The 12461-nt window shown below is 41.1% G+C and overlaps 1 protein-coding gene across 2 annotated transcripts in view; it reads left to right on the top strand.

Moving 5' to 3' along the window:
- The window catches only part of TMTC1 (transmembrane O-mannosyltransferase targeting cadherins 1), a 298740-nt gene that overhangs the window by 218303 nt on the left and 67976 nt on the right, over positions 1 to 12461 (top strand). For both annotated transcript variants that reach the window (XM_043882514.1, XM_043882513.1), the window contains one exon: positions 8278 to 8421. In XM_043882514.1, the coding sequence (XP_043738449.1) occupies positions 8278 to 8421 (144 nt within the window). The remainder of the gene's footprint in view (positions 1 to 8277; positions 8422 to 12461) is intronic.

Below are 12461 nucleotides of genomic sequence, written 5' to 3'. Positions count from 1 at the left end.
GAACTCTGTATTTGTCCTTCTTTCTTCCCAAGACACTTTCCTCCTTCTCTAAATGGCTGTCTCCCTCCCTTCAGGGTGCCTTAGGTAATCTCATCTTGTCCATGAGTCTATCCCTGGTCTCCCGGCCAATCCCAGCATACCCTATTCTGCTTCACTTCATTTTTCTCCACTGAAGGTTTCAAGCTCTAATACACTTATACACTTTTAATACCCCTAGATATTGTCACCTTGCTTATTTAACTTATATGCAGAGTACATCATGAGAAATGCTGGGCTGGAGGAAGCACAGGCTGGAATCAAGATTGCCGGGAGAAATATCAATAACATCAGATATGCAGATGACACCACCCTTATGGCAGAAAGTGAAGAAGAATTAAAGAGCCTCTTGATGAAAGTGAAAGAGGACAGTGAAAAAGTTGGCTTAAAGCTCAATATTCAGAAAACTAAGATCATGGCATCCAGTCCCATCACTTCATGGCAAATAGATGGGGAAACAGTGGAAACAGTGGCTGACTTAATTTTTCTGGGCTCCAAAATCACTGCACATGGTGACTATAGTCATGAAATTAAAAGACACTTACTCCTTGGAAGGAAAGTTATGACCAACCTAGACAGCATATTAAAAAGCAGAGACATTAATTTGTCAACAAAGGTCCGTCTAGTTAAGGCTATGGTTTTTCCAGTGGTCATGTACGGATGTGAGAGTTGGACTGTAAGGACAGCTGAGCACAGAAGAATTGATGCTTTTGAACTGTGGTGTTGGAGAAGACTCTTGAGAGTCCCTTGGACTGCAAGGAGATCCAACCAATCTATCCTAAAGGAAATCAGTCCCGAATATTCATTGGAAGGACTGATGTTGAAGCTGAAACTCCAATACTTTGGCCACCTGATTCGAAGAGCTGACTCATTTGAAAAGACCCTGATGCTGGGAAAGACTGAGGGCAGGAGGAGAAGGGGACAACAGAGGATGAGATGGTTGGATGGCATCACCAACTCAATGGACATGGGCTTGGGTGAACTCCGGGAGTTGGTGATGGACAGGGAGGCCTGGCGTGCTGCAGTTCATGGGGTCGCAAAGAGTTGGACACAACTGAGTGACTGAACTGAACTGAACTGAGCTGCTGCCCATTATATGCCAGTGTGTGTGTGTCCGCTCAGTCACTCAGTCATGTCTGACTTTGCAACCTCATGATCTATAGCCCACCAGGCTCCTCTGTCCATGGAATTTTCAGGCAAGAATACTGGAGTGGGTTGCCACTTTCTACTCCAGGGGATCTTCCCAATCCAGGGATTGAACCCTTGTCTCTTGTGTCTCTTGCATTGGCAGGCAGATTCTTTACCATTAGCACCACTTGGGATACCCCATTATATGCCAGTGGTGGCCCCCAATCCCTAAGGTGAATCTTCAGGATATACCGTCCTTTCCCTCCCCACCCCTCATGACCTCCTAGGTTGGCACTATTAACTGTAAACATGGACACACTCCTCCTGCCCACCAGTGTCTTTTTTTTTTTTCCTGTCAGTCTAACATTCAGAGTGCTACACATGCTGTGAAGTGTTATTACAAGAAGGATTCTACCAGTACACTGATCTGTCATATTGAATCTCCTTATAACCTTGGGTATAACTCTTAAAATTGTGCGTGTCTGGAATTCCACTTGATGTTGAGCGTGTCAGAAAGGTTTGAAGGAAATCACCCTGGTGCCTGTGGGAATCATTTGTTTCAGATGATGAAAGATTGACAGACTCTGTTGGAGTGAGTGCTTGACAAGGAGCAATCCTACTTTCTTAAAATGGAGTGGGCCAAATGTCCTTCACATCTGAAAACCCATGATGTGGGAGAAACAGATGGATATGAGAAGACTTAAGTATTCACTGGGTTAGTGGTGAAGAAATAATGGATGTTATTTTGACTGATGGGAGCAAGTCAGATGCCTTTGACAGCAGTGAAAAGAATGATTTTTTGGAGGGTGAGAAATATACATGAAAGAAGAGTGGCAGTTTCAGCCTGGCATGGGTTCATTAGGGCTGTGGAGGGAGCCAGGCATACCCACCCAGAGGTTCTGCAGCCAACCCCAGAGCATCAGATGTGGGAATGTACCAGGGATGATGGTAGGCATCTCATACCCACCATCCTTTTTGGTCACACAGGTTAATATGTTATGGACCTTATTGTTACAGAGAGAGCAACTAAAGCACAGGCATGAGTTCAAAATCACCCAGCAAAAAAGTTCCCCAAGGTTTCTGACTCCCAAGTGCAGTTATTTTCCCACTCCACCAAAATAATTTCCTATTCTTCTGCCACAGAAAACCAAAGTTCACCATGGTCACCCCGAGCCCTTGAGAAAAGTTAAATGACATTGACTACTTTCTATTTAGAAGAGCAGAGAAGTATTTAGTTCAATGCATTTCCTGGCCTCCTGAGGAAAATTCCTGGGAATCAGGAAATTTCAGTCACTTAAAATGAATCATTTCCTGAGGGCATGGTTTTACTCTAAATTGTCTAGAAAAGTCACATGGGCGGAGTCCTGCTGAATCCTGACTGGAGGTCATCCATTGTGAGAGGTCAGATCATTTAGTTGGCTCCTCACTGCAGAGTGTGTCTTGTTTCCCTAAATTGCACTTGAGGTTTTTATTTCCCCAAGGCTGTCTAATGAATGGGAAGAAGTACAGAACCAAAAGAAAGTGGCAAGACTTACTTCTGGGTGTCAATGGTGATTACAGACAATTAAAGAAACAGACTGGTAGATGATCAATGTCATTCTGGCACAATTTAATGACGTGATGATTCATATTTTATAGCATGAAGGAACCAGGCACTTGAGAAATGCCAGGAACTAATGTGACTAAAAATATGCTGCTGCTGTGGACTCCTGAAATAAAGCTTACTTTGGGTACTTTTTAGTTCAGTGAACTTTAGGTCTCATGATTGAATTTTTCCCCAGTCATGTTTTTCTTTCAGGTCCTTTTTTTTTCCCCCCTCTACAGGAAATAGAAAATAAACATCTGACCTTAGCATACTTAACCTCAAATAAATTAATGTGTGGAATGAAAATCAGACAAATAAATCAGGGTGTGTATATTCGAAAAGGAAATTGCAAATTGGAGCACATGATACAGTCTTGCTTGAACAATGAAATGCCTGTTTACTGTTTCTCAAACAGTAAAAAAGGAACATCATTCTTAACTTTCGAACAGAGTGTACAAAATTTGAAGTAAATGACTAAGTAAAATATAAAACTAAACTAGAATCATGTGAATCTTATTTTCATGGATCTTTGAAGTGAAGTGAAGTCGCTCAGTCATGTCTGACTCTTTGCAACCCCATGGACTGTAGCGTACCAGGCTCCTCCGTCCATGGAATTTTCCAGGCAAGAGTACTGGAGTGGGTTGCCATTTCCTTCTCCAGGGATCTTCCCGACCCAGGGATCGAACCTGGCTCTGCCACATTGCAGGCAGATGCTTTACCATCTGAGACCCCAGGGAAGCCCAGCCAACAGGGAAGCCCTGGATCTTGATTAAAGCTTGAGACAGTAGATCCGTGAGCATGTATCTGTGCCTTATATCACACAGTAAACCACAATGTTAGTCGTTCAGTCTTGTCTGACTCTTTGTGACCCCATGGACTATAGCCCACCAGGCTTCTCTGTCCATGGAATTTTCCAGACAAGAATACTGGAGTGGATTGCCATTCCCTTCTCCAGGGGATCTTCCTGACCCAGGGTCTCCTGCACTGCAGGCAGATTCTTTACCATCTGAGCCACGAGGGAAGCCCCACTGCCTTGCATACTTACTGAATATTGTTGGTTCCAAATAACTTCCCATAATACTGTGCTTTGCAGAGATAACATGAGTATTTTGTCTGGCAGGAGACAAGTTTTCCCAGGGAAGGAGAACCTCAGCCACGTTTCCTGAGTATTGACTTTATTTTGCTTCTGTCACCGAGTAGTTCCTATATAAGATCATAGCTGAATGAAATGGCCCAAGGATACAAGGGAAAATTATTCTAAGTGGAAGCTCTAATTGGTAGCAGTATATTTCTTTACTGAAGGTTGAGTGACTCATGGATTGTTTGGGAAAATAAATAGATTTACTGGAATTATCTGACTTTCAACACTTAACACGACTGCTTCTGAGATATTTCTTTTTTTAAGAAAGTCATTTATTTTTTCTTTAATTTCCCCACCCTCCCTTTCCACAGCTGTAAAACAGTACAATAATTCTACTTGAAGAATTAGAATGAAATTAGATAGTGTATGAGAAAGCACTCTAAAATGTAAAGTATCATTAATACATGCTCAGTGTCTGGGGCCCATTTTCTTCTCTTCCTGCTTTCTTTTGTCACTTAGGCAGCTGCTACCTCGGTTGTTAATATATTGTTGATGTTCATTCTTCAGAGATAAGATGACTGGGAATGAAAGGGAATAATAATAGTGTCCTTAACTACCTGCTTTATTAATTCTGCTTAAGGAAAGGCTACCAGATAAAAAGTAAGAAGCCCTTCAATGCTCAAATGGATGTGTCCTTATCAGGAATGTAAATCAGCCAATATTTGAAAAGATTTTCTCTTCAGCTCATAGAATTGTATTTCTATATCTAGATTTCTTTTTTAAAGAGAAAGAACACACTTCCTTATCCTAGTGGCTGTTCACACTGGTTTTTTTAAAAATGTGTTTGAAAAGAAAATCACCATTCTCCTCCAGTTCAGTGGAGCTTTTGTAGAGATTGTTTAGCGGGGGAAGGGAATAATCACTACCAGAACTTTTGTAAAACATACCTGTAGTCGTCAAAGTCAAGGCACACTTCATGTATTCTGACAATTGATGTAGCTATATAGACAGCTCTTAAATTATTCATCTTTCCAGTAGAAAATTCCTCTTCTGGAGACCTCAGGATTGAATTAGACCTGAGTTCATTTAAACACAAGTTAATTTAAAAAGTAAACACACAAAATAAGTTTTGTCCTTGCATAGATCTTCTGTAAACAAGAGCAGAGTATATGTTTTAAGAAAATGTCTACATATATATAAACATCAAAATTAAAAGTGACTTTTTTTCCTTGGCCCTCTTGAAGAATTATTTTTATGAAATTCAGCTTTGTTTCATAAATAATGCAATGCTTGCTCGTGATTAGGTGAGCCTAACCAGCTCAGAGAAAGAGGCTATTGCTAGCAGACCCTTACTACTACCAGGAATAAACAATATCACACATTTTCGAGGTGGAGTTCTGTGAGTGGTAACAGAGTCAATGTGCTAAGTTGTTTTAGTCATGTAGGACTCTTTGCGACCCTATGGACTGTAACCTGCCAGGATTCTCTGTCGTTGGGATTCCTCAGGCAAGAATACTGGAATGGTTACCATTTCCTTCTCCAAATGATCTTCCTGACCCAGGGATCAAACCTGAGTCTCCTGTGGCTCCTGCATTAGATTCAGTAAATCACTGTAAATGCCAGCAATCCCCTTCCTGGACAGGTTAGGACTTTGTTACAGCAGAGCTGCTTTGTGCCTGTGGCTGACCACGAAGCCCTGTCCTAAGCTTCTTGGAGCACAAGACATGCCGAAGACTTTTTTCCCCTCCTGGTATTTATATTTGTTTCTCTTTTACTTTCCCTCTCACTGTTTCTGTTTCAGAGAGTTCAGTGTAGGCTTATGTTCTGTTTCTGGTTTGAAAAAACAGAGAGAGAGAAAGAAACATTTTTGTAGCCAGTAATCTTTGAAAGTGCATGCAGCTGCTTTAAATGGCAGTGAGTCAGTGATAAAGTCAAAAAAGGTGGACTGAGAACCTCAGGAGAGGCTGTTGTGTGACAGGGAACCCATGTAGAAGCTCTTAGTGAATTTAGACTGTCCTTTCCCGGATTTGGGCTTCCCTGGTGGCTCAGAAGTAAAGAATCCACCTGCCAGTGCAGGAGATGCAGGAGACTCGAGTTCTATCCCTGGGTTGGGAATATCCCCTGGAAAAGGGAATGGCAACCTACTCCAGTATTCTGGAAATCCCATGGACAGAGGAGCCTGGTGCACTCCAGTCCATGGGGTCGCAAAAGAGTCAGACACGACTGAGCAACTAAACAACTTCCTAAATTTAGTATTTTCATCTCAGACGTTTATTTTGAGGCCTCCAAAACCTAAAGAAATAAGAAAAAGACCAAGTTTTAAGAAATGACCTCATCTGAGAAGGCAGAGGTTCCTAGGACCTTCTGTTGCTGTTTGTTATCAGAGAAACAATTACAACTGTTTCATCATGTTCATTGGACCCATCCCCACCTTAAATCTTTAGGACATCAGAGAGCTTTGCTCAGCATCCAAAAAAATTTTTTTTTTCCATTGGAAGAATTTAAGTCCTGGCTCTGATGTGCTCTCCATGACCATTCCCAAAGTAATTTTTAGACATAGCTTCCCAGGAGGCTGTTCGGGGCATGGAATGAGTAGTCAGGCATGAGAGCACCTTCTCTTGGCTCTGATGTCTTATAGAGGCACTTCAGAGACCTCCAAGAGCTTGCATCTCCATGGAGACCCCCTAGGAACTGTGAGGCTGGGAGTTAGGGGATTGGTACCAGGTACCTGTAGATTGTCTTTGCTAATTAAAGGTAAACTGTGTGTGTGTGTGTGTTTTCTCTTCCCAACTTCCTCTCATAATGTATGTCTCCCAGCAGCCTCCAAAGCCGTTGTGAAAAATTAGGGTTTTCAAGCCTTGGGAGGGTGTAACATTCATCTAAATTGATTCTATCCTTTGTCAGTCAAGAGGAGCACTACCTGGTGTGTCTTCCTGAAAGTACTGAGGGATGCTTATAGCTGAGCTTTAAGTAGGGAAGGGAGGATTACATGGTGAATAAACTCTGGGTTATGCAAAGGTTTTTTTGAAAGAACTATGCAGCTTGTCTTCCTTGGCCTTTTAATAGGAACCCCTCTGTCCCCAGATTATATTGATCTTCTTAGAAGGTATGGAACAGGCTGGGAGAGGGGAAGCATGACTTTTGATCATCAGGAGATTTGACAGGTACAGATCCTGTTTTTATTACTTGGGCTTTATCTTGACTTTCCTACATTAAAAGCCAGCTGCACAGGCTTATACAAAGTCCTGTGGGTGACAGAGACAGGGTGACCTCTTTGACGGCTAAATACGCCCGCTCTGAGCACAGCAGAAACAATTCAGCAGTGGCTGAAGAAGCAATGCTGATTTGCCTTCCTTATAGTTTTGAGCTAAGGAAGTAAATTGATTCTCTTCCTTTCTTGATCAGCATAAATTTGGTTTGCTGATCAGGTACATGCAGTCCTTTACATTTGCTTCTGAATATTAGGATTGCTATTTTCACTTCATTGTGCATTTTTAAATTTTTAAATATTTGTCAGGATTTTCATTCCCAGACTCTATCAGGGCCAGTGGTGCCAAATTACAGTAGGGGGGAAAATGAGATAAAATGGTAAAAGAGTCAAGACAGAGAGCCATTTGAAGGAGGAAGATTATTTTTGTGGGGAGATGTTTGTATTACCTTCTCAATAATGGTGGTGTCACTGATGCTTCAGATATTCAAATATATTCATGAAGATCCCTCAGTCGAGGAATTGCTAGCATCTTGTGTTAATAGTGGGCATTATCCAGGCAGCTGGTCAGCCGTCCCCTAGACCAGAAACGCAACACCTGAAGCAGTGAGGATTTTCTATCAAAGGCAGTGGAAAGTAACTGTAGGCTCCAAGCTAAGTATCTTACCCTGATTGATCGGCATATTATTTATTTTTGCAGTCTTTGGGGGTAATTTACTTATACCACTGAATGTCAGATATGTGCTTTCCTGCCATCTTTACATGCCTGTAGCTGCACAGTTGACCATTAAGATTTGACATAGAGGGACTTCCCTGGTGGTTCAGTGGTTAAGAATCCACATGCCAATGAAGGGACACAGGTTCAATCCCTGGCCCAGGAAGATTCCGCATGCTATGGGTCACCTAAGCCCAGGGGCCACAACTACTGAGACCTGTGCTCTAGAATTCATGCTCCTTAACAAGAGAAGCCACCTCAATGAGAAGCCTGCACACGGCAACTAGAGAGCAGCCCCTGCTCGCGGCAACTAGAGAAAGCCTATGCACAGCAACAAAGACTCAGCATAGTCATAAAGAAATTAAAAAAAAGATTTCACATAGACATACTGTAAAATAAAGGAGGAATTCAGTGTTTCATTTTGGTTCTGGCATACCTGGGGTGAGGAGGGGTGAAGAACAAGTAAATCATGACCAATGTAGAAGTCTTTGAACAATCATGGCTTAATACTTCTAATTTTTCAGGTTGTATCCACGCCACGCAAGTGCCCTGAACAACCTTGGAACCCTGACTAGAGACACAGCAGAGGCAAAGATGTACTATCAGAGGGCTCTCCAGCTAAACCCGCAGCATAATCGGGCTCTTTTCAATCTCGGGAATCTTCTTAAGTAAGTAGAACAGGTACCTTTGATCAGAAGACCTTGTAATGTCAAGAAATCCTTTCCTCTTTGGCACTCATTTGGTTGTGCTGTTGTCTTCTCTTCCTAGGGCAGAATAGGTTTTTCAAGCTTTGGGAGGATGTAATATTCATCTGAATTAATTCTGTCCCTTATCAGTCAAAAGGTTATTTCCCAATGTCTCTCTGGAAGTATTAGTTCTGGGAGATGTTCCTAGATTGCCTGTAGAGGGGTATGAAGACAGAATGGTTGCATAGTCAAATAAACTCAGGAAATGCTGAGCTAAGCAAAGATAGCTCCTTTGTTGCAAGCATCTTTAACATGCTAAATGCTCTGTGAATATTCAAGAAGGGAATACGGAATATAGCACTTTCCGTAGTCAGTCATTTTTAATAGGTGTTACCCAGGTGTTTCATGAACATACCTTAGGGAAAGTGCTGGTCTAGGATAAGCAGTGTACTCTAAAGGTGCAGCCAAAAGGCATAGCCACAGTTTGTGTCCAGTTTGTGGTATAGATAAGAAGCAAAGTGGGGCTTCCTTGGTGGCTCAGTGGTAAAGAATCTGCCTGCCAATGCAGGAGACACAGGTTCAATCCCTGGGTTGAGAAGATCCCCTGGAGAAGGAATGGTAACCCACTCCAGTATTCTTACGTGGAAATCCCGTGGACAGAGGAGCGTGGCATGCTACAGTCCATGAGCCTCCAAAGAGTCAGACAAACTAAGCAACTGATCATGCAAGAAGCAAAGCGAGCCTAGCTTGGAATTAGTAATGGTAACTCTTACTCTCAGAAGACCTTCCAGGTGTAATAACTGGTGTTCACTTTTCACTCACCACCCTGGAAAGGGTTAATAGTGCAATCAGTCTCCCTGAAGACAAAGGAGTACTTTTGTATCTTGTGTTTTTGTTAATGTCAAGTCTAGGCATGTTGATGATGGTGCTGACAATGGTAGTTAAGGCAGTAGTCATGGTGGAAGTGGCGGGGGCTGTGGCATTTAACTTTTACATATTAAAAAACAGGTTTAAAACACCAGAAATGGAAATAAAGGGTAAAAATGATTAGAGTCAGTGTTGGTGATGCATTATCTGTGCTTCTTAGGTTACTGACAATCCATATACTTCCTGAATTGGTTTCTATGTCTCTGAACCTCTGGAGAGCACACTTGGTACTTTTAGGGCCACTGGTTTGCTGTCTTATTAAATCTTTTCCTTGCCAAGATTGGCTTAGTTGCCTTGGTACCTCAGTGGAGGCATCTTCTTCACTTTTCTTTTTACTCCTTGAATTTTCCACATGCACAGAGACACTAGTTCTTTTCCTTAGTGGGTTCATTTGTTAAGTCAGGTTTTTACTTAATCCCATTTGAACAGAAGCATTGTGTAAAGAATAGGTGACATCCCAAGTCTGAAGTTTTGTTTAAGAATGGCTTTATGCATGTAATGGGATAGTAAATCAAGAGAGTACTGCACAAAAATTAATAAATGCAGGGAAACTACATATAAAATGAAAAAAATAAAAGTATAAGTCAGCAAAAACTAAATGAGCTTAATTTTAAAAATTAGATAGTTTAGGTAATTCCCTGGTTGCCCAGTGGTTAGGGTTCCACGCTTCCACTGCAGGGGTCATGGATTTGATCCCTGGTTGGGGAACTAAGGTCCTGCAGGCTGTATGGTCCAAAAAGAATTAGAAAGCTTGTTAAAATTCTGTATAAATTGAAAGTGATGAGAAACGACTAAGAATGAAGAAGTACACACTGACAGAAAAGCTTTTTAGTACCAGTATGTTCTCTTTAATAAATAACATGAAATCAAAAGATGTGGGGAAAATGTGTCAGTTATGTAGGTAGCTATTTACAGGTCAATACGATGCTTTTATTTTACTCTTATGTTTTTATGAGTTCTTATTTATTTACGTGAAGTTTTAAGGACTCATTTATAGAAGTCATTGTTGCATCTGTATATGTCCAATTTAGAGCCCTAATAATTAATGGGTGGATAAAGCCTGTTCATGTCTTTTGGAATACTTGCATTTCAAAAATAGTACTGATTTAAAAAATACTGCAGATGAGTTTCTTTCTTTCTTTCTTTCTTTTTTGACAAAGAAGCCAACTTTGTCAGCCTGAATACAAACTGATAGTACTTGTTGGGAATGATCTCCTGCAGTTGTGATTATCACACTGTGCTGAATGTGGCTCTACTTGAAAATGATGGCATAGATGCTTTTAAATTTCATCTTACCCAGGCCTGAACAAGACATGCATACTGCAACTTTCCTTTCTCAGTTGGCATATTATTGCCCCTATTATCTTGAGTTAGTGTATGTGAGTTAAGGGCACAAGGAAATATTTTTTGGAGCATAGCAATGGCACTTTTCACAGTAGGAGGGACTCCTAGATATTCAACATAAGATTTTTCTGTCTTTTTCAGTAAAATCAACTCAATGATTATCCAAACCAATAATGCTTCACACCTGTATAAGAAATTGAGTGCTTTTTTTTTTTTTTTTAAATAAAGCCTTCCCAATGATTTTTTAAAATACATAGGGAAGAATAGGAACCAAGCTCCTGATAGGTTAATGGTCAGGTCCAAAGTCACCCTTGTTTACCTTCTGCTCTTTATATTAACCAGAGAGCACAGTGGCTCCATCTGTGTAGATGAGTCTTAGAATCCAGTAGAATAAAATCATGATAGTAGCTAGTACTTATGTAATATTTTCCAGTTTACAGACAAGTGGGTTTTGTATCCACTATTTAATTTAATCTTTAAAACTATTGTGAGAGGCATTGTCATCCTCATCCCCATTTTAATTATGGATGAAAAAAACCAAGGTTTGAAGACTTCATGTGACATTGGCCCAGGCTGTAGCTGATCCAGGATTGAGTGTATGCCCTGTCTTATTCACTTTCCATTACCCACGCTGCCCAAAGAGCTTGCCAATCCAAATGTTACTTAATGTTTAGTTATTAAATGGCATGTGATTGATGACCTTTGGGGAGGAAGGAGGACTTTCCTGTTTTTCATCAGGAAACTATAAAGTTTGTTTTCATTATGTCCTTTAGTAGCAGAGAAAGGTGACCCAGAAAATAGCAGAACTAACCCACATTTAGGTTTGGAGTTTTACTTCTGCTTTCCTTAATATATTTCTGTTGTTAAGTAGCAATAGGTCAAAGGCATAAGTTCAGTTCAGTTCAGTTGCTCAGTCGTGTCCGACTCTGCGACCCCATGAACCCTAGCACTCCAGGCCTCCCTGTCCATCACCAACTCCTGGAGTTTACCCAAAGTCATGTCCATTGAGTCAGTGATGCCATCTAACCATCTCATCCTCTGTCATCCCTTCTTCTCCTTGCCTTCAATCTTTCCCAACATCAGGGTCTTTTCAAATGAGTCAGCTCTTCGCATCAGGTGGCCAAAGTATTGGAGTTTCAGCTTCAACATCAGTCCTTCCAATGAACACCCAGGACTGATCTCCTTTAGGATGGACTGGTTGGATCTCCTTGCAGTCCAAGGGACTCTCAAGAGTCTTCTCCAATACCACAGTTCAAAAGCATCAATTCTTCAGCACTCAGCTGTCTTTATAGTCCAACTCTCCCATCCATACATGACTCCTGGAAAAACCATAGCCTTGACTAGATGGACCTTTGTTGACAAAGTCATGTCTCTGCTTTTTAATATGCTGTCTAGGTTGGTCATAACTTTCCTTCCAAGGAGTAAGAGTCTTTAATTTCATGGTGGCAATCACCATCTGTAGGATTTTGAAGTCCCCAAAAATAAAGTCAGCCACTGTTTCCCCATCTATTTGCCATGAAGTGATGGGACCAGACGCCATGATCTTAGTTTTCTGAATGTTGAGCTTTAGGCCAACTTTTTTGCTCTCCTCTTTCACTTTCATCAAGAAGCTCAAAAAGATGAGAATATTTTAAATGCTTTTATATGATCCATTTTACTATTTAAGGCTCATGCCCTATCTATTTCTCATTAGACTGATAACTTTTAAAAACTGTGACCTCTTTTATAACCTGGAACTCATGCTCATTCTG

This window comes from Cervus elaphus, chromosome 22, assembly GCF_910594005.1.
Source record: "Cervus elaphus chromosome 22, mCerEla1.1, whole genome shotgun sequence".
In the NCBI taxonomy this organism is placed as follows: domain Eukaryota; kingdom Metazoa; phylum Chordata; class Mammalia; order Artiodactyla; family Cervidae; genus Cervus; species Cervus elaphus.
Note: the sequence above shows the minus strand (reverse complement) of the source record. Positions and strands in the feature narration are given on the sequence as shown.